The 27049-nt window shown below is 43.2% G+C and overlaps 1 protein-coding gene across 1 annotated transcript in view; it reads right to left on the reverse strand.

The window, feature by feature from the left end:
* Window positions 1-17273: 17273 nt before the first annotated feature.
* LOC121552948 (solute carrier family 22 member 16) overlaps window positions 17274-27049 on the reverse strand; it is a 60310-nt gene continuing 50534 nt past the window's right edge. The window contains exons 6-8 of the mRNA XM_041866061.2: window positions 18005-18114; window positions 17796-17895; window positions 17274-17673 (exon numbers count right to left, since the gene is read on the reverse strand). Coding sequence (XP_041721995.2) covers window positions 17506-17673; window positions 17796-17895; window positions 18005-18114 — 378 coding nt within the window. The 3' untranslated portion in view covers window positions 17274-17505. The remainder of the gene's footprint in view (window positions 17674-17795; window positions 17896-18004; window positions 18115-27049) is intronic.

Raw genomic sequence — 27049 nt, forward strand, 5'->3', positions numbered from 1 at the left:
CTCTCCCGATCCCAGGCCCTCGCAGAGCTGTGCAGATCCAGGACAGCTAAGCCCTGGAGGAATACGCAGATTCAAAGAGGAGTCCGTAATTTGCTTTCTAATGGTCATGATCTTTTCCTCAAAGAAGTTCATGAATTTATTACTGCTGAAGTGAAAGCCATCCTCTCTTGGGGAATGCTGCTTTTTAGTTAGCTTTGCAACAGTATCAAAAATAAATTTTGGATTATTCATATTTTCCTCGATTAAGTTGGAAAAGTAGGATGATCGAGCAGCAGTGAGGGCTCTTCGGTACTGCACGGTACTGTCTTTCCAAGCTAGTCGGAAGACTTCCAGTTTGGTGTGGCGCCATTTCCGTTCCAATTTCCTGGAAGCTTGCTTCAAAGCTCGGGTATTTTCTGTATACCAGGGAGCTAGTTTCTTATGACAAATGTTTTTCGTTTTTAGGGGTGCAACTGCATCTAGGGTATTGCGCAAGGTTAAATTGAGTTCCTCAGTTAAGTGGTTAACTGATTTTTGTCCTCTGACGTCCTTGGGTAGGCAGAAGGAGTCTGGAAGGGCATCAAGGAATTTTTGTGTTGTCTGAGAATTTATAGCACGACTTTTGATGCTCCTTGGTTGGGGTCTGAGCAGATTATTTGTTGCGATTGCAAACGTAATAAAATGGTGGTCCGATAGTCCAGGATTTTGTGGAAAAACATTAAGATCTACAACATTTATTCCATGGGACAAAACTAGGTCCAGAGTATGACTGTGGCAGTGAGTAGGTCCAGAGACATGTTGGACAAAACCCACTGAGTCGATGATGGCTCCGAAAGACTTTTGGAGTGGGTCTGTGGACTTCTCCATGTGAATATTAAAATCACCAAAAATTAGAATATGATCTGCTATGACTACAAGGTCTGATAGGAATTCAGGAAACTCAGAGAGGAACGCTGTATATGGCCCAGGAGGCCTGTAAACAGTAGCTATAAAAAGTGATTGAGTAGGCTGCATAGATTTCATGACTAGAAGCTCAAAAGATGAAAACGCCATTTTTTTTTTGTAAATTGAAATTTGCTATCGTAAATGTTAGCAACACCTCCGCCTTTGCGGGATGCACGGGGAATATGGTCACTAGTGTAACCAGGAGGTGAGGCCTCATTTAACACAGCAAATTCATCAGGCTTAAGCCATGTTTCAGTCAGGCCAATCACATCAAGATTATGATCAGTGATTAGTTCATTGACTATGACTGCCTTTGAAGTGAGGGATCTAACATTAAGTAACCCTATTTTGAGATGTGAGGTATCACGATCTCTTTCAATAATGGCAGGAATGGAGGAGGTCTTTATCCTAATAAGATTGCTAGGGTGAACACCGCCATGTTTAGTTTTGCCCAACCTAGGTCGAGGCACAGACACAGTCTCAATGGGTATGGCTGAGCTGACTACACTGACTATGCTATTGGCAGACTCCACTAAGCTGGCAGGTTGGCTAACAGCCTGCTGCCTGGCCTGCACCCTATTTCACTGTGGGGCTAGAGGAGTTAGAGCCCTATCTATGTTGGTAGATAAGAGGAGAGCACCCCTCCAGCTAGGATGGAGTCCGTCACTCCTCAGCAGGTCAGGCTTGGTCCTGTTTGTGGGTGAGTCCCAGAAAGAGGGCCAATTATCCACAAATGTTATCTTTGGGAGGGGCAGAAAACAGTTTTCAACCAGCGATTGAGTGCTGAGACTCTGCTGTAGAGCTCGTCACTTCCCCTAACTGGGAGGGGGCCAGAGACAATTACTCGATGCCGACACATCTTTCTAGCTGATTTACACGCTGAAGCTATGTTGCACTTGGTGACCTCTGACTGTTTCATCCTAACATCGTTGGTGCCGACGTGGATAACAATATCTCTATACTCTCTACACTCGCCAGTTTTAGCTTTAGCCAGCACCATCTTTAGATTAGCCTTAACGTCGGTAGCCCTGCCCCCCTGGTAAACAGTGTATGATCGCTGGGTGATTCGTTTTAAGTCTAATACTGCGGGTAATGGAGTCGCCAATGACTAGGGTTTTCAATTTGTCAGAGCTAATGGTGGGAGCCTTCGCGTCTCAGACCCCGTAACGGGAGGAGTAGAGACAAGAGAAGACTCAGACTCAGACTCCGACTCGCTACATAATGGGGAAAACCGGTTGAAGGTTTCTGTCGGCTGAATGAGCGACACCGGTTGAGCATTCCAACAGTATTTCCCTCCAGAAGCCATGAGAAAGTTGTCCGGCTGCGGGGACTGTGCGGGGGATTTATATTAACGTTACTGTCTGTACTTACTGGTGGCACAGACGCTGTTTCTTCCTTTCCTACACTGAAATTACCCTTGCCTAACGATTGCGTCTGAAGCTGGGCTTGTAGCACAGCTATTCTCGCCGTAAGGCGATCGTTCTCCTGTATATTATGAGTACAGCGACTGCAATTAGAAGACATCATGTTAATGTTACTACTTAGCTTCGGCTGTTGAAGATGTTGACGAACCATGTCCAGATAAAGCGTCCGGAGTGAAAAAGTTGAATAAGGGAAAAAAGTTGCGATGGAAAAAAGGAAAATAAAGTAAAGTTGGCAGCTAAAACGCACAGGAAAATGACTCTTCTGTCTCGGGATAAAACGGGATAAAACGTCAGGGGTGAAAAAGTTTAACGAAAAAAGATGAGTGAGGACAAAACTAAAAAGTTGGTAAATTTGTTGAACACAGAGATTGATTAAACGTTTATTAAAAGTAAAACGTGAATAGTTTGGCAGGTAGCCAAGTAGCAACAAACAGCACAGCAGCACGGAGACAATGCGGAAGCGAGACGGAAGTCACGTAGTACGGAAGTCACGTTGAGTCACAAGGAGCTCTTAATGTGTGTCGTATACAACAGCCTTCTTGTTTATGGGCCCATTATTTCCACAGAACAGTGATCACATTTGGAGGGAAGATGGAGGTCAAGGACTTGAGATTGTTTTGGGAACAGTGTCAGTGCCACTGCCTAAAATACCGATGTTGTCACGCCCTGGCTCTGGGGACTCTTAAATGTTGAGCCAGGGTGTGGATTTGCTATGTTTAGTTTTTCTATGTTTTTGTTCTAGATCGTTTAGATCTATGTTGGCCAGGGTGGTTCCCAATCAGAGGCAGCTGTAGATCGTTGTCTCTGATTGGGGACCATACTTAGGCAGCCTGTTTTGCACTAGTCGGTGTGGGATCTTGTTCCGTAAGATTTTGTTTGGTGTTAACCTAGGACTTCACGTATCGTTTGTTTGTTGTTTTGGTTCGTGTTGTGTACTAAATTAAAGATGTACGCTTATCACGCTGCGCCTTGGAGGACCAAGCAGCGTGTCCAGGAACAGACAGCCTGGACTTGGGAGGAGATCCTGGACGGGAAGGGATCCTGGACTTGGGAAGAGATCCAGGCCGGAATGGATTGCCGTCCTTGGGAGGAGACTGTGGAGGCGCGCTACAGAGAGGAGCAGCGGCAACGCAGAGGGTACCGGCCGAGGAGGAAGCCCGAGAGACAGCCCCAATAAATTTTTTTTGGGGGGGGCTAAAAGGGTGGTTGGCGGAGCCTAGAGGTAGAGCAGAGCCAACTCCTCGTACTCAGGCTAGGAAGCGTGAGACTGGGCAGGCTCCGTGTTATGCGGAGCCACGTACTGTGCCGCGAGTGTTCCGGCACAGTCCTGTACGTCCTGTGCTAGCACCATGCACGTGTCATGCAAAGGTGGGCATGCAGCCAGGACGGGGTGTGCCGGCTCAACGCTCGTGGCCTCCAGTACCCCTCCTCGGTCCCGTATATCCTGCGCCAGTGCCACGTGCTGTAGCGCCAGTACGAGTGCACAGCCCTGTACGTCCTGTGCTGATGCCTCACACATATTGTGTGGAAATAGTCATTCAGCCAGGACGGGTTGTGTCAGCTCTCCGCTCCAGACCTCCAGTCCGCCTCCACAGTCCGGCCCGGCCCGTTCCGGCTCCCCGCACCAAGCCAGTGGTGCGTGTTCCCAGTCCAGCCCGGCCTGTTCCGGCTCCCCGCACCAAGCCAATGGTGCGTGTTCCCAGTCCAGCCCGGCCGGTTCCTGCTCCCCGCACCAAGCCAGTGGTGCGCGTCGCCAGCCCGGTCCGGCCTGTTCCTCGCACCAAGCCAGTGGTGCGCGTCGTCAGCCCGGTCCGGCCCGTTCCTGTCCCTCGCACCAAGCCAGTGGTGCGCGTCGCCAGCCCGGTCCGGCCTGTTCCTGTCCCTCGCACCAAGCCAGTGGTGCGCGTCGTCAGCCCGGTCCGGCCCGTTCCTGCTCCCCGCACCAAGCCAGTGGTGCGGAGCCAGAGCAATCCGCTCCACCGGTGTCCAGTCCAGCTCCGGCCAGCGGGGCCAGACCAGATCAGGGGCGCAAAGGGGGGGTGGAGAGAGAGTGGTGGTCACGCCCGGAGCCGGATCCGCCTCCGAGGCGCAATGCCCACCCGGCCCCTACCCTGTTGTGTTTGTGTGGCGCGGTCGCAGTCTGCGCCTTTGTTGAGCCAGGGTGTGGATTTGCTATGTTTAGTTTTTCTATGTTTTTGTTCTAGATCGTTTAGATCTATGTTGGCCAGGGTGGTTCCCAATCAGAGGCAGCTGTAGATCGTTGTCTCTGATTGGGGACCATACTTAGGCAGCCTGTTTTGCACTAGTCGGTGTGGGATCTTGTTCCGTAAGATTTTGTTTGGTGTTAACCTAGGACTTCACGTATCGTTTGTTTGTTGTTTTGGTTCGTGTTGTGTACTAAATTAAAGATGTACGCTTATCACGCTGCGCCTTGGTCCGTGTCTTCCGGTAACGATCGTGACAGATGTAATTGACAGGAAACCTAGTTTGTACAAGTTTCTAGGAAGAATGACTTAATGAGGCTCTCTCTCCACATCCACACTGCCTGTCAGACACTGCATAATGGGTTTAAAATACATTCTGTCATTACTAAATGTGTAATGTGATATATTTTAACATTACACATTTATTAATGACAGAATTCATTTTAAACTTCATGCAATGTAATACTTTTCTATGACTTAATAAATAAAAATTATCAATAGGAATGGGTAAAAGGTATGTGCATTGATAAGCACACCAAAGTACACAAAGACGGCATTAACGTATAAAGACGGAACATCTGAAATCCTATTTCACAACATAGCCTGCTGAATTGTCACAATCGTTGAGAGACGGGTCAGACCAAGGAGCAGCGTGGTATGCGTACATATTTATTAATGACGATAAACACTTGACAAAACAACAAAAGCAACTTAACGTGAAGCTCAAACAATGGCTACACACTAACAAGCAGCTGACCGGAGCTGGACTGGGAACACGCACCACTGGTTTGGTGCGGGGAGCAGGTACGGGGCATACCGGGCTGGCGACACGCACCACTGGTTTGGTGCGGGGAGCAGGTACGGGGCGTATCGGGCTGGCGACATGCACCACTGGTTTGGTGCGGGGAGTAGGTACGGACCGTACTGGACTGGATATGCGCACCACTGGTTTGGTGCGGGGAGCAGGTACGGGGCGTACCAGGCTGGCGACAAGCACCACTGGTTTGGTGCGAGGAGCTGGCATAGGCCGTACCGGGCTGTGGAGGCGCACTGGAGGTCTGGAGCTTAGAGCTGGCACAACCCGTCCTGGCTGGATGCCCACTTTCGCACGGCACGTGCGGGGCGCTGGCACGAGACGCACTGGGCTGTGAACGCCACTGGCGACACAGTGCGTAGGACTGGCGCAGGATATACTGGACCGTGGAGGTGCACTGGAGACCAGGAGCGTTGAGCCGGCACAACAGACGGGTCATACCAAGGCGCAGCGTGGTATGCGTACATATTTATTAATGACAATAAACACTTGACAAAACAACAAAAGCAACGTAACGTGAAGCTCAAACAATGGCTACACACTAACAAGCCAAACACGAGTCAAGATCCCACAACTAAGGTAGGCAACATGGCTACCGCTGTATGATCCCCATTCAGAGACAACGAGCGACAGCTGCCTCTGATTGGGAATCACACCCGGCCAAACATAGAAATATCCATACTAGATCCTAAACATAGAATCTAATAACATAGATCTCAACCTGAACTCACACCCTGACCCAACCAACAAGAGTTCTCTAGGTCAGGGCGTGACATGAATATAACTTTTATTTCATTTTGATTTTGGCACCAATGAAAGTGTGGCACTGACACGCCCATGGATTGATGTTTCAGGATTGTCTCAATGAAGAGTTCGGTGTTTCGACTAGCCATGTGTGACATGCACGCGCAGTTACCAGCCTGCTAGAGTTAGCGGCAGGTGGACAAGCAATATCCACCATTATAGTACGGATGAAGCCTGAGCTGGAATGTGAAGCTAACTGAAGCTGACTAGCTTTAGAAAACGCTGAGTAGATCTAGCTCGCTTTGTAGGATACCCCTCTAGACTAGCATACTGACACAAGCATGCACATACGCGCACGCACGCACGAACCCACCCACACCCATGAACAAATGCAGGCACGCACAAACCCATGGACACACGCATGTCCACATAACCCAGTAACAGGAATAGTTTGGTCCCATTATGCAGTGTCTGACAGGCAGTGTGGTTGTGGAGAGAGAGCCTCATTAAGTCATTCTTCCTAGAAACTAGTACAAACTAGATTTCCTGTCAATTACATCGGTATTTTAGGCAGTGGCACTGACACTGTTCCCAAAACAATCTCAAGTCCTTGACCTCCATTTTCCCTCCAAATGTGACCACTGTTCTGTGGAAATAATGGGCCCATAAACAAGAAGGCTGTTGTATACGACACACATTAAAACCCATATTCACTATATTTTTCATAAGGACATTGTTTGTGGAGTTTGGAAATAGTGGAATATCTACTCCATATGGACAACGTCTTCAGAGTTCACCTAAGGTGACCTAGAGAGTTGAAGACTTGGGTGACCTGTCAGTCAAGCTGAACTGGAGATGCCGCCATCTGCTAGTCAGTGTGGGAGCTACAACCAAATACATGGAAGAGAGCTGATTTCTCTGTGGGCCAACTCCCTGAATAGCTCAACAGCTGTAGACGGTCTGTAGACCCCAACAACCCCTCCACATTCCCTCCTATCTCCTGGTCTTCCTCTCAACACACCAATTCCTTTCTCCCTTCAACCCCCCACAAACCCTCTACCATGTCTCTTATTTTTCCCTGAAGTTGGGATCAGCATTGGCTAATCTTCCTTCTGTGAATGTAATGCAAACGCCCCCTCATCGCTCCACGTCCAGCCAATCTCATCCACTGTCCATTACAGCAGTTCTCAGGGCACCCAAGAGATTTTTACAACAAAACGAAATATTTGATTAATAAAATATTGAATCAGTCGTCTTCCTCAAATTAAGGGGATGACGATGCAATCTTTGCAAGAGGGAGGGAATCTGATTTCATTGGTCCTCAACTCGTGGCTCAGTCATTCCATTCAGGGTAAGTGGCGTTAGCCGTGAGTTTGCCTGCCCCAGAGCAAGGTTAGTTCCGAAGGATTTGTTGCCATAGAAATGTACCTGGCTAAAAGGTGAGCCACTTTCGAATGACCGGTTATCCCGAGTTGACTTCATTAACTCCTCAAACCTGCTTCGTAGGATACCCCTAAGGTCAGTAGGCCGTAGATCAAACGAGCCTGACTTAGGTATTTATGTTGCTGCTATTTCTGTTACATACTCCTCCTCACACACACACTCCTCCCTCTCTCTCTTTCTTCCACCGGGGCCCATGCACCAGCTCATCACTCTTTCACAGAAACCTTCTCTCTCTCTCCCACCCGCTTTTCCTGACCCTTCGCTCTGCCACAAGCCTCACTGCATAGGGTCTAATGGTGACCAGGCTGTGTATAGGATACATGGGTCACCACTACAAAGCCTACCAGTGATAGCATAATATGTGTGTGTGCAAGTGAAGTCTGTGTGTCTGGTACAGAAGGTAATACTTGAGCAATCCAGATGAACACACTGACTCCTGTGTTTGAGGTAGTGTATTTGTGGCTGTGGTTTAGTAGATGGAGCTAGCAGTGAAAACCTCCTTGTCCTCCTCCCCTCTCCAGCAGCGAATGGAAAGCTGTGTGTATCGATGGGCTGGTCCTGGGCTCACTCCACACACACAGTAATAATAATAAATAATATGCCATTTAGCAGACGCTTTTATCCAAAGCGACTTACAGTCATGCGTGCATACATTTTTGTGTATGGGTGGTCCCGGGGATCGAACCCACTACATTGGCGTTACAAGCGCCGTGCTCTACCAGCTGAGCTACAGAGGACCACAAGTAACTCTGTACACACACTCTGTGCTCCACACACATAGTCTAATAAAAAGCATGAGCTGGCGCACACCAGTGGAGGTCCATGCCGTTTAAGATGAGGGAGGATGATAAAAAATAATAATTAGTATGGCCTTATTTCTATTACAGCATATTGGATGACTGTCATTCATATTCCATTCACCCAGCTCAATGTAACATCGATAGGTTTAGGCTTCTAAATGATACTCACATTTTCCCTATACCCATCATGAGGCTGCTACAACCTAGCCTACGAATTAAAGTTTATAATGTAGGTGCACAGGTTCGAGAGAAATTACAGTAATCAAGGTGACAGACAGTGACACATTTAACACTGCCTTGCACACTCTTGCCTGCATCTAGCTGTTGTAGGGTGTAATCATTAGTCCAACAGTTGCAAATGTGAGTTTCTATTGGACATTTGCAACTGTTGGACTAATGATTATGTTTATCCCCGTTTCGTTCTGTTTGCTTCCGTTTAAGAAACGTTTTTCAACAGAATCGGAGGAATGAATACATCCCTGATCACACGCAAACACAGATCTAGCAGTCACATATAAACCGCATGATCACTTTGCTTGTTGTATATATAATTCCTTCTCGCATCTACGTTCTCTCCTCCTCTCACCTTTTCCCTTCATGGTGGACTTCAGTGCACAATACAACAGCTGTCTGTGACCAGGTGAAAAAACCTTTCCAAGCCAAACTTTCATACCATAACCGCTAACTGCTACACACAGCCTACGTCATTTTCACCATATTAACGTCATAGTCAACATAGCTATTAGAACTAACGTGTTAGTAAACCCTCTACAATCATGCAGTACAGTGTACAGCAAGCAGTTTAGCAGTTACACCGGCGGGCCCCGGTGGCAATAAATTAATTAAACCAAAAGCTTAACTTGACTTGGAAGAGTTCCAGTGTTGGATAGCCATAGCCAGCTAGCCAACATAGCATCTTTGTTTGTTTGAACTGGGTGTTTCAGTAGGCTAAACTAACTAGCTGCATTTGCTAGCTAAGTTAAAGTGATTTTTTTTTAAAAATACAACCAAATATAACTAGCGCTCTCTCTCTAGCACGCTTCTCCTTAATTTTGGTAGAAATCAATTTGTTCAACATTTTTCAACTATTGTTTTTCTCTATCTTTGAGTCAACTACTGACCACATTTTATGCACTGCAGTAATAGCTAGCTGTAACTTATGCTTTCAGTACTAGATTCATTCTCTGATCCTTTGATTGGGTGGACATCATGTCAGTTCATGCTGCGAGAGCTCTGATAGGTAGAGGACGTCCTCCGGAAGTTGCCATAATTACTGTGTAAGCCTATGGAAGGGGTTGAGAACCATGAGCCTCCTAGGTTTTGTATTGAAGTCAATGTACCCAGAGGAGGACAGAAGCTAGCTGTCCTCCGGCTACACCATGGTGCTACTGCAAAACAGTGTATTTTAATCAATTATTTGGTGTTGTGAATATATTTAGTATAGTTTTATCTAAAAAGGATAACTTTGATTCACTATTTTTATTTTTATGAAATTCACTGAGGAGGATGGTCCTCCCTTTCCTCCTATGAGGAGCCTCCACTGGTGCACACCCAAAACATTTGGTACAGGTGCTGACTAACGGCGAGTAAACTGTAGGCTATAAAAATAAATAAAGACAGTTGCACACTCTATATACAAGCTCCCAGTAATTTATTGGGTAACCACCAACGTTTCGGCATCACTGTGCCTTCTTCAGGTTGTCACCCAGAAGAAGGCACAGTGATGCTGAAACATACACCGTGAAGAAGGCACAGCCTAATGCCGAAACGTTGGTGGTTTACCCGATAAATTACTGGGAGCTTGTATATAGAATGTGCAACTCTCTTTATTTATTTTTATAGCCTAAACTCCACACACATAGTAACACAACAAATATTTCTTCACTTGGCTGTCCCAGGCCAAACTCCCCTTAAACTCTGTTGTTAAATTTTTAAGATCTCCCTCACTAACTTTAAGCATCAGTTGTCAGAGCACCTTACCGATCACTGCACCTGTACACAGCCCATCTGAAATTAGCCCACCCAACTACCTCATCCCTATATTGTTATTTATTTTGCTCTTTTGCACCCCAGTATCTCTATTTGCACATAATCTCTTGCACATCTAGCATTCCAGTGTTAATACTAATTGTAATAATTTTGCACTATAGCCTATTTATTGCCTTACCTCCATAACTTGCTACATTTGCACAAACTGTATATATATTTTCTGTTGTATTTTTTTGACTTTATGTTTTTTTACCCCATATGTAACTCTGTGTTGTTGTTTTATATCGCACTGCTTTGCTTTATCTTGGCCAGGTCGCAGTTGTAAATGTCTCAACTGGCTTACCTGGTTAAATAAAGGAAAAATAAAAAATGTGGAAAATGTGGTTGTTTTGATGAGCACAGCAACAGTGCTGGGGAAAAGGACCTTTCTCCTTTGGAGTTGTGAGATTATATAGAATAGCATATAAAGGCTTTATATTGGCTTTATGAACACATTAAGAAGTCTAGAAGCCTAGCTACTTGAATGAACCAGGAGAAAAAATATTTATATCCTTTTAATTTCCCTTCAAATAAAAAAAGAATGATAACATGAAAACTATCAGTACATACAGTGGGGAAAAAAAGTATTTAGTCAGCCACCAATTGTGCAAGTTCTCCCACTTAAAAAGATGAGAGAGGCCTGTAATTTTCATCATAGGTACACGTCAACTATGACAGACAAAATGAGAAAAATAAATCCAGAAAATCACATTGTAGGATTTTTAATGAATTTATTTGCAAATTATGGTGGAAAATAAGTATTTGGTCAATAACAAAAGTTTGTCAATACTTTGTTATATACCCTTTGTTGGCAATGACACAGGTCAAACGTTTTCTGTAAGTCTTCACAAGGTTTTCACACACTGTTGCTGGTATTTTGGCCCATTCCTCCATGCAGATCTCCTCTAGAGCAGTGATGTTTTGGGGCTGTCGCTGGGCAACACAGACTTTCAACTCCCTCCAAAGATTTTCTATGGGGTTGAGATCTGGAGACTGCCTAGGCCACTCCAGGACCTTGAAATGCTTCTTACGAAGCCACTCCTTCGTTGCCCGGGCGGTGTGTTTGGGATCGTTGTCATGCTGAAAGACCCAGCCACGTTTCATCTTCAATACCCTTGCTGATGGAAGGAGGTTTTCACTCAAAATCTCACCATACATGGCCCCATTCATTCTTTCCTTTACACGGATCAGTCGTCCTGGTCCCTTTGCAGAAAAACAGCCTCAAAGCATGATGTTTCCACCCCCATGCTTCACAGTAGGTATGGTGTTCTTTGGATGCAACTCAGCATTCTTTGTCCTCCAAACACGACAAGTTGAGTTTTTACCAAAAAGTTCTATTTTGGTTTCATCTGACCATATGACATTCTCCCAATCCTCTTCTGGATCATCCAAATGCACTCTAGCAAACTTCAGACGGGCCTGGACATGTACTGGCTTAAGCAGGGGGACATGTCTGGCACTGCAGGATTTGAGTCCCTGGTGGCATAGTGTGTTACTGATGGTAGGCTTTGTTACTTTGGTCCCAGCTCTCTGCAGGTCATTCACTAGGTCCCCCCGTGTGGTTCTGGGATTTTTGCTCACCGTTCTTGTGATCATTTTGACCCCACGGGGTGAGATCTTGCATGGAGCCCCAGATCGAGGGAGATTATCAGTGGTCTTGTATGTCTTCCATTTCCTAATAATTGCTCCCACAGTTGATTTCTTCAAACCAAGCTGCTTACCTATTGCAGATTCAGTCTACCCAGCCTGGTGCAGGTCTACAATTTCGTTTCTGGTGTCCTTTGACAGCTCTTTGGTCTTAGCCATAGTGGAGTTTGGAGTGTGACTGTTTGAGGTTGTGGACAGGTGTCTTTTATACTGATAACAAGTTCAAACAGGTGCCATTAATACAGGTAACGAGTGGAGGACAGAGGAGCCTCTTAAAGAAGAAGTTAAAGGTCTGTGAGAGCCAGAAATCTTGCTTGTTTGTAGGTGACCAAATACTTATTTTCCACCATAATTTGCAAATAAATTCATAAAAAATCCTACAATGTGATTTTCTGGATTTTTTTTCTTCTCAATTTGTCTGTCATAGTTGACGTGTACCTATGATGAAAATTACAGGCCTCTCTCATCTTTTTAAGTGGGAGAACTTGCACAATTGGTGGCTGACTAAATTATTTTTTCCCCCACTGTAAATAGACATTAACAATCACTTCAATGATTGTAAGACTGTTAAAACAAAAAAACATTTGATGACAGTTGCATCTGTTGCTTTGATTACAATGTGTTTTATAGATTTCCAATGTCAGGATACCAAATATCAGAGCTGTCGTTTTTGTGTGTGTTCCTTTACATAGTGTATTGCCTGTTTATGTTTAAGAATGATTTTAAAGCATCGTCACATCTTTGGTCCAAAACATCATGGTTTAAATAGTAATCAGAACTTTTTCAAAACATGAACAAAATCCATTGTGTCCTTTTTTAAATACAGCAATGTCTTTCTTCTGTCGTTTCATCCAGCATCTATGCTCCAAACACAGAGAAGTCTACTTGATCCATTTCTGTCTGGAAGACTAGAATGTAGCTTACTTCATTTATATTCACACACGCACACTCACACATGCACACACACTCACTTCTTTAAGGTAGTCCATCACGTCAGAACACGCACAAACAAACACAGGCGCAAGCGCACGTGCACACACCAGCCAGGTCACCCGTGATACAAGTCAGTATTCAACGTCCATCCATGTCTGAGGACGTCGAGTGATGACATGGAAACCGTCCACTACGGGCAACAGTGAGCGCTGTTACCTTCAAGTTGGTTTCGGATTTGCTAGGGCGTTGTGGACGGAGATGGCGGCTGGGCATAAGCATCTGCTTCTGGTGCATAAGCATCTGCCTCTGGTGCCAAAGGTTGCGTGTTTGAATCTAGCGATAGAAAGTTGTTTTTGAGATATTTGTTTGAAGCCTATCCCAAACATTAACCCTTACCTTAACCATTCAGAGTTAATACCTACCCTTAAGATTTCGTAGTTAATGCCTAAACTTAACCCTAACCTTAACCATTCAGAGTTAATACCTACCCTTAAGATTTCGGAGTTAATGCCTAAACTTAACCCTAACCCTAACCCTAAAGATGTGGAGTTAATGTCTAAACTTAACCTTAAACACTTTGAAATTTAAAGTTTGGACCAAGTTCAAAATTTGACGTTTCAGAAACGGATGAAAGTCTAATTCTGACGTGAGACTGTGAGAGCTAGTTGGCACACACACAGTAAGTGAAGTGTATTATCAAAGGCATCGTAAACGACATGGAATTAAAAAACATCACGGAGATATAGAGAGAACAAACTACAGCTACAGTGCATTCGGAAAGTATTCAGACCCTTTTTCCACATTTTGTTACGTTATAGCCTTATTCTAAAATTGATGAAATTGGTTTTTCCCCTTATCAATCTACACACAATACCCCATAATGACAAAGCAAAAACAGGTTTGTAGAAATGTTTGCAAATGTATTACAAATACAAAACCGGAAATATGACATTTGCATAAGTATTCAGACCCTCTACCCAGTACTTTGTTGAATCACCTTTGGCAGCGATTACAGCCTCGAGTCTACTTGGGTATGAAGCTACAAGCTTGGCACACCTGTATTTGGGGAGTTTCTCCCATTCTTCTCTGCAGATCCTCTCAAGCTCTGTCAGGTTGGATGGGGAGCGTCACTGAACAGCTATTTTCAGGTCTCTCCAGAGATGTTCGATCAGGTTCAAGTCCAGGCTCTGGCTGGGCCACTCAAGGACATTCAGAGATTTGTCCCGAAGCCACTCCTGCGTTGTATTGGCTGTGTGCTTAGGGTCGTTGTCCTGTTGGAAGGTAAACTTTTGCCCCAGTCTGAGGTCCCGAGCGCTCTGGAGCAGGTTTTCACCAAGGATCTCTGTACTTTGCTCCGTTCATCTTTCCCTCAATCATGACTAGTCTCCCAGTCCCTGCCGCTGAAAAACATCCCCACAGCATGATGCTGCCACCACCATGCTTCACCGTAGGGATGGTGCCAGGTTTCAAATTGTTCAATCTTGGTTTCATCAGACCAGAGAATCTTGTTTCTCGTGGTCTGATAGTCCTTTAGGTGCCTTTTGGCAAAATCCAAGCAGGCTGTTATTTGCTTTTTACTGAGGAGTGGCTTGCGTCTGGCCACTCTACCATAAAGTCCTGATTGGTGGAGTGCGGCAGAGATGGTTGTCCTTCTGGAAGGTTCTCCCATCTCCACAGAGGAACTCTGGAGCTCTATCAGATTGACCATCGGGTTCTTGGTCACCTCCCTGACTAAGACCCTTCTCCCCCGATTGCTCATTTTGGCAAGGCGGCCAGCTCTTGGTGATTCCAAACTTCTTCCATTTAAGAATGATTGAGGCCACTGTGTTCTTGAGGACCTTCAATGCTGCAGAAATTTTTTGGTACCCTTCCCCAGATCTGTGCCTCGACACAATCCTGTCTCGGAGCTCTATGGACAATTCCTTCGACATCATGGCTTGGTTTTTGCTCCTACATGCACTGTCAACTGTGGAACCTTATATAGACAGGTGTGTGCCTTTCCAAATCATGTCCAATCAATTGAATGTACCACAGGTGGACTCCAATCAAGTTGTAGAAACATCTCAAGGATTATCAATGGATACAGGATGCACCTGAGCTCAATTTAGAGTCTCATAGCAAAGGGTCTGAATACTTATGTAAATACGTTTTTATTTATTTATTTTTATACATTTGCAAAAAAATCTAAAAACCTGTTTTCGCTTTGTCGTTATGGGCTACTGTGTGTAGATTGATGAGGAAATGTTTTTATTTAATCAATTTTAGAATCAGGCTGTAATGTATCAAAATGTGAAAAAAGGGAAGGGTTCTGAATAGTTTCCGAATACACTAAATATTATCACAGTGAGATCCTATGGTGGATGCCCTGAGATAGATTCAGTATAAAGTACTTCTAGAAAAAACTAATACTATGCACTTTTCTGTGTGTGTGTGCGTGTGTGGACTTCAGATAAACAAAGTACACTTTAAATGACATAACAATAGCATTGTCTGTAACACATAAGCAAAATCAGCTGCACTAGATGATCATCGGGCTGAATAGAGGTAACTATATCACAGTCTCAGTCAGTGATATATCAAATTTCACACGCACACACACATGTATGCACACGCACTTCCTACATAGAACCTGCACACTCTCTCTTTCTCTCTCTCAATCTCTCTCGCACACACATTCATTGGTTGCTGTGATTGGAAGGCACACGTGAATGTCGATCATGAGGCTCAGTTTCATGTGGCTCTCATCAGGAGACGTGGTGAATAAAAGGTCTTCACGTCACTTCCCTTTGTCTCTGTCAGAACAGCTGCAGCCAAGGCACTCAGAGGTTGGCTGCGGTTGGCTGGCTCAACCAGAGCATACCAGCTCTGAAATTGGTAACTTTGCAAAACAAAATGTCAAAAACCACTTTATTACAAGTCCTACTAAGGTTCCAAATTCGATGTTGTTGGTTTTTGCGGTTGTTTTATTTTTTAAAGTTTTTTTATTTTTATTTTTATTTTTATTTTTATTTTTTTGGGGGGGATCAGCTTAATATTGCAGATAGATTGTTTCTTCTATCAATGTAATTGTCTGCATCACTTCCAATCCCCCATGTTTTTTATATATTTACTCCCCTACAATGACACCTTTGTTTTTAAGCCCTGGATTTCTAATCCTCTGATATTATTATTGGATCTGATTTTAATAGCTAACATCTCGATGGCCACAATAAATAGATATGCCGATAGTGGACAACCTTGTTTCACTCCTCTTGACAGTTTAAAACTTTCTGAGAAATAGCCATTATTTACTATTTTACACCTAGGGTTACTATACATGATTTTGACCCATTTTATAAGAGATTCTCCAAAATTGAAATGCTCCAGGCATTTATATATAAACCCCAGTCTAACTTCATCAAATGCCTTTTCGAAGTCTGCTATGAATAGCAGGCCTGGTTTCCCATATTTTCCATAGTGTTCTATTGTTTCCAATACTTGCCTTATATTATCTCCAATGTATCTTCCATGTAAAAAACCAGTCTGATTAGAATGAATAATATCCGACAATACCTTTTTAATTCTATGCGCTATACATTTTGCTAGGATTTTTGCATCACAACAATCTCTACAATTGGCTTCAGTTAGAGGAGATGGAGGCGACTGAAAAGAAAACATATGCTTAAAGTACTTTGTTTCTTCCTTCAAAATATCATTTGGTGAATTATGGGTGACTCCGTCAATTGTAACCAGTTTCATTAAGTTCTTTTTGGTAGCATTCCTATGTTGAAGATTAAAAAAGAATTTGGTGCATTTTTCCCCATATTCCATCCAGTTTGCTTTATTTTTATAATACATTACACTTGATCTTTCTTGAATAAGTTTCTCCATTTCTTTTTGTTTTTCCTCTAATTTAGTTTTTATTGCCATCTATCTGTTCTGTTAGACTTTCTATTTCCTTTCTTAGTACTGAATTGCATGGCCTCCAAAGGCACATTTAAAGGTGTCCCATACAATAAGGGGATTCGCTGTACCTATGTTATGTTGGAAAAAGTCAGTTATAAATTCCTTTGTTCTAATTATAAATAAATTATCATCCAATAGGCTTTGATTAAATTTCCAATATCCTCGCCCACGTGGAAATTCAGTAAGAGTAATGTATATGCCTATTATATCATGGTCCGACCGCATTCTGTCCCCTATCAACACTTTTTTAAACTTTTGGTGCCAACGAGAATGAGATAAGAAAGAAGCCAAGACGACTAGCTTGATTCAGTCTCCGCCATGTATATCTCACTAGATCAGTATATTTAAGCCTCCATATATCTACTAGTTCTAATGTATCCATGACATTCACAATTTCCTTAAGAGCATGTGGGTGATTGTTTGGGGTGTGATTTCCTTTACGGTTTTTGCGGTTGTTTGTTTTGTTGGTTTCTTGGCGTAGTTTCTCTCCTCCTCTCTCTCTCCTCCACTTCCTACCCCCTCTCTCTCCCTGGCCACCTCCTTCTCTCTCCTTTTCTCTGGTTGGTGGTGAGGTGTATCCCTCAGGGCATGCTCTGGTTCTAGTTCATCTCCACCCCCTCCTCAGGGTCTTTCTTGCCCTGATCAGGGCTCTTCTTCCTGCCTAGAGCCTCAGCCTCCTCCATGGTGCTGGGCAAGGGCTCATCCAGGGTCTCCGGTAACAACAGGGTCAGAACACCTATTATAAATGCCAGGAGCCCCACAATCAGCTATGGGAGAGGAGAGGAAAGCAAAGAGAGGAGAAAAGGAAAGTGTTAGTTGAAGAAATAAAATGTGTCATCATAATCACAATACATGCTCTATCTACGGTATCTGTCTGTCTGTTGTTTACCTGTGGTAGGTATTGCCAGATGTCAGCCAGGTAGACACAGAAAGGAGCCACCACACTGCCCACACGACACATCATACTGCCACTGCCCACCGCTAGGGACCTGAGGGGAGAACACACACAGTTAATCAACAAGCTCTAATATAATTGATTGCATCTTTTAGGATACATTAAGTATGTTGGATACATGAAGCTGACAGTGTGTACTCTACCTGATGATAGTTGGGTAGAGCTCACAGGTGTAGAGGTAGATGAGGCCAAAGGCTATGGAAATGGCAAACTTCCCTGTCATACTGAGGAGGATGGCTAACACCTCAATGTCCTGCAGCACACAGGGAGAGAGGGAGGGAGACAGAGAGATAAATACATAGAAGAGAGAAAGAGAGAGAGAGGGAGAGAAAGAGAGAGAGCAATCGACAACAGTGCAAATCTAAACACTGCCAAACATCTGTTACCTGATTATCCAGGTCCCAGCCAATTACATCACAGCATCAGTCAACAATCAGTTATTAGAGCAGTAACACATACTTTCAACCTGAAGAAATAAGCTACAATGTCTGATCTTTAAACCGAGATACATAGTAGTAACTCTGTGACTGAAAAAAAGGTTTCACTTTGAGGTTCACTTTGCTTTCCTCCCAGTGAAGGAGGGAAGTGCAGCACCACCCCTTCCCCTCTTTCTCTCTCTCCTTCTCCTCCTCACTTCTCTCTGTCTCTGGTATCCTTCCCTGGCTGAGCTATCTGCTCATGTCATTGGAGCTGTGTGGTATGTGCCCTTCTCAGCCAAAGCTGCCTCCCACTCCACAGCAAGCACCCAACACATTGCCTCACATCTGAGCAATTCCACGTGTGCGTTTGTGTGTGTGTGTGTGTGTGCGCGTTTGTGTGTGTGTGTGTGTGTGTGTGTGTGTGTGTGCGTGTGCCTGCCTGCATGCATTCATGTGTGTGTGTGTAAAAGAGGCTGGGATTACTGCAGTAGAACTCCACTCAACCAATCTCACCCAGTGCACCTGCAGGACTATAACTCAGGCTGTTGACATGGTGCAACAGATCCACAGTAGACTAAACTGTAACTGTAATCTGTTGGCCAGGAGCCCTGGCCTGCGGCTGCTATGGACCATTACTAAAAGATATGGAGATCCCTCCATGCTGATGATGTAAAACTAGTGGCTGCTGCTGGAACAAACCTGTTAAAGCAGAATCCCACCACTTAAACACGCGTGCATGCACACAAGCACACAAAAACATATTGGCCTTTGTCACATGTAGCCTATAGGGCAGGAATCGGTTGGTCAGGGGGCCGGAACATCATTTTCTAATAATTTGTAGACTGTAAATTGACTGTTAGAAGCCCAAACAGATATAATATTTGACTAAAACATAATCATTTCAAACCTTGCTTACATTTGGGGCGGCAGGTAGCTTAGTGGTTAAGAGCGTTGTGCCAGTAACCGAAAGGTCGCTGGTTCTAATCCCCGAGCCAACTAGGTGAAAAATCTGTCGATGTGCCCTTGAGCAAGGCACTTAACCCTAATTGCTCCTGTAAGTCGCTCTGGATAAGAGCGTCTGCTAAATGACTTAAATGTAATTTGTATACAATCACATAGAGTACCAGTAAAATGTTTTGACACACCTACTCATTCAAGGGTTTTTCTTTATTTTTACTATTTTCTACATTTTAGAATAATAGTGAAGACATCAAAACTATGAAATAACACATATGGAATCATGTAATAACCAAACAAGTGTCAAACAAATCAAAATATATTTTGTATTTGAGATTCTTCAAAGTAGCCACCGTTTGCCTTGATGACAGCTTTGCACACTCTTGGCATTAACTCAACCAGCTTCATGAGGTAGTCACCTGGAACGCATTTCAATTAACAGGTATACCTTGTTAAAAGTTAATTTGTGGAATTTCTTTCCTTCTTAATGCGTTTGAGCCAATCCGTTGTGTTGTGACAAGGTAGGGATGGTTCAAGAACTTTGAAAGTTTCTTCAATTGCAGTCGCAAAAACCATCAAGCGCTATGATGAAACTGGCACTCATGAGGACCGCCACAGGAAAGGAAGACCCAGAGTTACCTCTGCTGCAGAGGATAAGTTAATTAGAGTTACCAGCCTCAGAAAAGGCAGCCCAAATAAATGCTTGACAGAGTTCAAGTAACAGACACATCTCAACATCAACTGTTCAGAGGAGACTGCGTGAATCAGGCCTTCATGGTCGAATTGCTGCAAAGAAACCACTACTGAAGGACACCAATAATAAGAAGAGACTTGCTTGGGCCAAGAAACACAAGCAATGGATATTAGACCGGTTGAAATCTGTCCGTTGGTCTGATGAGTCCAAATTTGAGATTTCTGGTTCCAACCTCTGCGTCTTTGTGAGACGCAGAGTAGGTGAACGGATGATCTCCGCATGTGTGGATCCCACCGTGAAGCACGGAGGAGGAGGTGGGATGGTGTGATGGTGTGGGGGTGCTTTGCTGTTGACGCTGTCAGTGATTTATTTAGAATTCAAGGCACACTTAACCAGCATGGCTACCACAGCATTCTGCAGGGATACGTCATCCCATCTGGTTTGCGCTTAGTGGGACTATCATTTGTTTTTCAACAGGACAATGACCCAACACACCTCCAGGCTGTGTAAGGGTTTTTGACCCAGAAGGAGAGTGATGGAGAGCTGCATCAGATGACCTGGCCTCTGCAATCACCCGACCTCAACCCGTTTGGGTTGAGTTGGACCGCAGAGTAAAGGAAAAGCAGCCAACAAGTGCTCAGCATATGTGGTAACTCCTTCAAGACTGCTGGAAAAGCATTCCAGGTGAAGTTGGTTGAGAGAATGCCAAGAGTGTGCAAAGCTGTCATCAAGGCAAAGGGTGGCTACTTTGAACAATCTAAAATCTAAAATATATTTTGATTTGTTTAACACTTTCATTTCAGAGTTTTGATGTGTTCACTATTATTCTACAATGTAGAAAATAGTAAAAATAAAGAAAAACCCTTGAATGAGTAGGTGTGTCCAAACGTTTGACTGGTACTGTATATCTCTCTATTATGCGTGGGAATACTTTAGAACAGATTTCCTAAATTAAAATCACTTGGAGCTGATTTGCTGGTCTTTTATGTCCAACAATAAAATCAAAAATCAAAATTATTTGGAGGGCCAAATAATAAAATCACCCGCAGGCCAAATTCAGCCTGTGGGCCTCCAGTTGGAGAACCCAGCTATAGGGTGTCTGGTTAAGGTCAATTCAATGGGTCTAGTGGATCACTTTTGTCAAGTCGATGGTCACTGCCTTTCAAATTGTATTGCATTATGGGGATAAAATATGTCATACTTGCGCCTACATGTCGACTGCATGGACTTTACAAAAATAATGTGATCAAAGGTCATGAAGTTTTGACTGCAGTCGACTGCAAGTTTCTGCAGTTGCTCTTCACCAACTTCATCCTGCAGCCATCGCCTGTATTGTGGGAGGCTCTATTGTGAATCAATCATTAGGATGTTTTTGTTTGACCCACGCGAACGTGACCAAAGACGTGACTGCAATTCATGTATACAGTGGATTCGTACAAATGAATGTGATATTTGAGTCTCTCCCTCTCACCAATTGAGTGTTCAACGTACACACATACTGTATATTTTCAGTTTGTGAGTGTGTGATATGGGGTTGAAGACTAGTCTTGCTAACACCAGCCTCTCTATGTCTCTGGGTCGTGCGTCAGCCAGGCTAGTTGGAGACATGTTTATTTCGACATGATAAAAAAAACATTTATAAACAATGGCAATAATGCCATGTTGCACTGAGCCTTGCTGTTGGAAAACCACATCCGTGTCCGACTGTCACAGATGCATCTCCCCCGACTTCACTCCTCGACTTTCGTCTACAGTCAGTTGCTTTCTCCTCACCACTCAAACAAGCCACTTTTTGGACCCTTTCAAAAATGGGGGTATAAAAATATTTTACATTTGTATCACAAATCAATGTAAGGAGACAAAAAATGTAACGTAACAACTTTACAAAAATTATCAAATTCCTTTAAAAAGTATTGTTGTGACCAAATTATGCAAAGTTAGATTATATCGTTTTTGTTTTGTCATGGTGAAGGACCATTAAACCTAATTGAATGGCTACGGGATCAGAGTTCACAGTTCAGAATTCAAAGTTAATTTCTTCTGCTGGATGTAATTGAGCGGTAAGGGACATGGGGCGCTGAAGGGGATTTTTGAGAGGGACAAGGGGTCTGTGATAAGCAAGAAGGTAGAATGGGTCAGGTAAGGGTTAGGGTTAAAGTTAGGGTTAAGTCCAATGATATTGTTAAGGCTAGGGTAAGGCCGGGTGAAGCAGTGATACCCAATTACCCACAGCTCAGTTACTGTACGTTAACCACTGATCATTCTGTCTGGGAGATAGGGTCATTCCCAGGAATACAGGCACTCCAAGGCTCGGTTTACTGTTACATTATTGTGGGTTATGGCCATCGTAAATATTTGCTCAGACTATTTTTTGCAATATCTTTGCTAAGGATGGTAGTAGTGAGTGAACCACCATATATATATATAAATTGGCCAAATGACGTTTTTTTAAACAAATGTTTTGATACATTTAAATACATTCCAATATATATTACGGAATGTATTTAAAATGTATATATAAATGTATGTAAAATGTATATCACAACATATGTTAAATGCATTGGAAAATGTATTTAATGCATTTTTAAAAATGCATTAGAGAATGTATTTTATAACATATTTTCAGATGTATCTATCAAAATATTTGGTAAATATAATTTTTCATGTATTTGGAAATGTTTTGTAATGTATTCCAACATGCAATTCAATGTATTGGTAAGAAAAACCTAAGACAAATATAATAAATTGGCCAAATCACATTGTAACGAAATGGTTACAGTCTGAACAATTAAACTTTAGTAGGCTCTTTGGTATCACATGCACTTATGTCAGTCTCATTAAGACACGGTCTCCCGGTCACGTCCGGCTGTGACACAGCCTGGGATCAAACCCGGGGCTGTAGTGACCCATCAAGCACTGCGATGCAGTGCCTAAGACCGCTGCGCCACTCGGGAGGCCCGATAATAAAGCATTTTACCTTTCCATTGTGTTAACGATGGAGGATTGGTTGATTTCCAGTTTTTAAGTACGTGTTTTCAAGACGATTGACGACAAAAGTATCGTCCAATTCATCGGGTATCCCACTGCACCTTCATATGCCATGTCTTGAAATATGCATACAGACGGATTAAAAGTAATAATAATAAAAATATGCTATTTAGCAGACGCTTTTATCCAAAGCGACTTACAGTCATGCGTGCATACATTTTTGTGTATGGGTGGTCCCTGGGATCGAACCCACTACCTTGGCGTTACAAGCGCCGTGCTCTACCAGCTGAGCTACAGAGGACCACAAAGTACAAAACCTATAGGTTTTTGATAAGTCTTATAGGATTTTGTCACCCCAATCAGAATCCTATTAGATTATATACTGAACAAAAATATAAACGCAACATGTAATGCGTTGGTCCCATGTTTCATGAGCTGAAATAAAAGATCCCAGAAATGTTATATCCACACAAAAAGCTTACAAGTGGGGGAAAAAAAGTATTTAGTCAGCCACCAATTGTGCAAGTTCTCCCACTTAAAAAGATGAGAGAGGCCTGTAATTTTCATCATAGGTACACGTCAACTATGACAGACAAAATGAGAAAAAAAAATCCAGAAAATCACATTGTAGGATTTTTTATGAATTTATTTGCAAATTATGGTGGAAAATAAGTATTTGGTCAATAACAAAAGTTTGTCAATACTTTGTTATATACCCTTTGTTGGCAATGACACAGGTCAAACGTTTTCTGTAAGTCTTCACAAGGTTTTCACACACTGTTGCTGGTATTTTGGCCCATTCCTCCATGCAGATCTCCTCTAGAGCAGTGATGTTTTGGGGCTGTCGCTGGGCAACACGGACTTTCAACTCCCTCCAAAGATTGTCTATGGGGTTGAGATCTGGAGACTGGCTAGGCCACTCCAGGACCTTGAAATGGTTCTTACGAAGCCACTCCTTCGTTGCCCGGGCGGTGTTTTGGGATCATTGTCATGCTGAAAGACCCAGCCACGTTTCATCTTCAATATCCTTGCTGATGGAAGGAGGTTTTCACTCAAAATCTCACGATACATGGCCCCATTCATTCTTTCCTTTACATGGATCAGTCGTCCTGGTCCCTTTGCAGAAAAACAGCCCCAAAGCATGATGTTTCCACCCCCATGCTTCACAGTAGGTATGGTGTTATTTGGATGCAACTCAGCATTCTCTGTCCTCCAAACTCGACGAGTTGAGTTTTTACCAAAAAGTTCTATTTTGGTGAGATCTTGCGTGGAGCCCCAGATCGAGGGAGATTATCAGTGGTCTTGTATGTCTTCCATTTCCTAATAATTGCTCCCACAGTTGATTTCTTCAAACCAAGCTGCTTACCTATTGCAGATTCAGTCTTCCCAGCCTTTGACAGCTCTTTGGTCTTGGCCATAGTGGAGTTTGGAGTGTGACTGTTTGAGGTTGTGGACAGGTGTCTTAACAAGTTCAAAGAGGTGCCATTAATACAGGTAACGAGTGGAGGACAGAGGAGCCTCTTAAAGAAGAAGTTACAGGTCTGTGAGAGCCAGAAATCTTGCTTGTTTGTAGGTGACCAAATACTTATTTTCCACCATAATTTGCAAATAAATTCATAAAAAATCCTACAATGTGATTTTCTGGATTTCTTTTTCTCAATTTGTCTGTCATAGTTGACGTGTACCTATGATGAAAATTACAGGTCTCTCTCATCTTTTTAAGTGGGAGAACTTGCACAATTGGTGGCAGACTAAATACTTTTTTTCCCAACCGTATTTCTCTCAAATTTTGTGCACAAATTTGTTTACATCCCTGTTTGTGAGCATTTCTCCTTTGCCAAGATAATCCATCCACCTGACAGGTGTGGCATATTAAGAAGCTGATTAAACCGCATGATCATTACACATGTGCACCTTGTACTGGGAACAATAAAAGGCCACTCTAAAATGTGCAGTTTTGTCACACAACACAATGTCACAGATGTCTCAAGTTTTGAGGGAGCGTGCAATTGGCATGCTGACTGCAAGAAGAGCTGTAGCCAGAGACTGTAATGTTAATTTCTCTACCATAAGCTGCCTCCAATGTCATTTTAGAGAATATGGCAGTACGTCCAACCGGCCTCACAACCGCACACCATGTGTAACCACGCCAACCCAGGACCTCCACATTCAGCTTCTTCAACTGCGGGATCGTCTGAGAACAGCCACCCGGACAGCTGATGAAACTGAGGAGTATTTCTGTCTCTAATAAATCCCTTTTGTGGGGAAAAACTCATTCTGATTGGCTGGGCGGGCGGCTCCCAAGTCATGTGAAATCCATAGATTTATAGAATCCATAGAATTTATTTCAATTGACTGATTTCCTTATATGAACTGTAACTCAGTAAAATCGTTGAAATTGTTGCATGTTGCAATTATATTTTTGTTCATTATAGTTCCAGTACAATACAACAACATTAATAACCACATTTTTTTTGATCGGAAACAACAGTTCTACATTCATTTCTGTTTCATTCACCTGCAAGAAAGCCTGTCCCTTTAAGAGTGACTGATGATGTCACAGCTAGCGCGAGCTCGCAGTGTCAATTAGCCTAACTCCCAAGTTCAGCTCGCCACCTGTGGTTGTGCAGAGAATCTCCGGTTTTCTAACATTATTATTCGAACTGTTATATATTTCACTGTGAGTGAATGCAATAACTGTGAGTGTAATATTCATGTGTCTACCTTCATATCATACTGAGCTATAATTGGTTAAGACCACCCAGGTCGTGAGGTCATTTCCATTGATCATGGCCGGAGATACATGAACATGCCAGTTAAAGCTAGCTAATAAAGAGCTACGATTTATAAAGATCTTGTCGTACTGCATTTTATTATTTTGTACAAAGCGTGCAAAACAAGACAGTGAGTACAGTATTTGTTTCCTTATGTTTCCTGACGAAGTTGCCAATGTTTTAATCCTATTTCCGTCATTATACAGTATTTTATGCGCTCGATTTTATGCTAGTTAAGAAACTACTGTTAGCCACATTTTGCCTGTCAGCTGACTACTAAATTGTAGCCATTTTTGTATGTTGCTTTTGAGTCACTGTATTGTTATAGATGATAAATGTTTTTTATTGTTTGTTATTGCTAAAAGTACCTTATTATAGGAAAGTCAACCCCGTTTTCCAGATTTCTGTTAAATCCAATCAGATTTTGGAACCAGTCCTATTGGACTCCTATGGGATTCCTATAATATCCTATAGGATACCAATACAAGAATCCAATAGAAAAATCCTATCAGATTTTGGAACCAGTCCTATTGGACTCCTATAGGACTTTATCCTATACGATAATAATAATAAAAAATCCTATAGGATACAAAGATTGTAGGTAGGTAGGTATTGTAGTTAGATATTGTAGGTAGTTTATTTAGGTAGTTATTGTAGGTAATTATAGGTAATTATTGTAGGTAAGTATTGTATTCGAGTGAGCCCGGCGAAGCACGAGGCTAGCTAACCTAGCGGGTAGCTACTGGTAACTTTTAGCAACGGTGGATAGTTGTTTCCAATGTTATTTCACGCTTAAGAGTACCTGTAATTAAGCCAGCTAGCTACCTACCATTCAGCTGTTTTTCTAACCTCATTATCTGAAGCATTAACCGATAGAGCTAGCTAGCTAGCGGGTAGCTACTGGTAACTTTTAGCAACGGTGGATAGTTGTTTCCAATGTTATTTCACGCTTAAGAGTACCTGTAATTAAGCCAGCTAGCTACCTACCATTCAGCTGTTTTTCTAACCTCATTATCTGAAGCATTAACGTTAGGTAGTTAGTAGCTAGTGTACTTAATTACAGCTACTGATTGCAGAAAACCACCCAGACAGCTGGCGTCGGGTAAGTTTGGCTTTATGCATAGCTTGGGCTTTGTCGAGTAAGGCTTAAACTATGTATTTAGATTGTAGTTGGGTATTGTAGCTAGGCATCGTGGGTTGTTGTGGGTAGTTGTTGTATGTAGTTATTGTAGGTTACTTTTGTATTCGGCGGTGCCGGGTGTAGCACGAAGCTAGCTAGCTAACTCACCTCCTGGACTAGCTGGCGGGTAGCTATTAGCAACGGTAGCAACTAAATACAATATCCTTTTAGCCAGC

The sequence above is a fragment of the Coregonus clupeaformis genome, chromosome 36 (assembly GCF_020615455.1).
Source record: "Coregonus clupeaformis isolate EN_2021a chromosome 36, ASM2061545v1, whole genome shotgun sequence".
NCBI classification, from domain to species: Eukaryota; Metazoa; Chordata; class Actinopteri; order Salmoniformes; family Salmonidae; genus Coregonus; species Coregonus clupeaformis.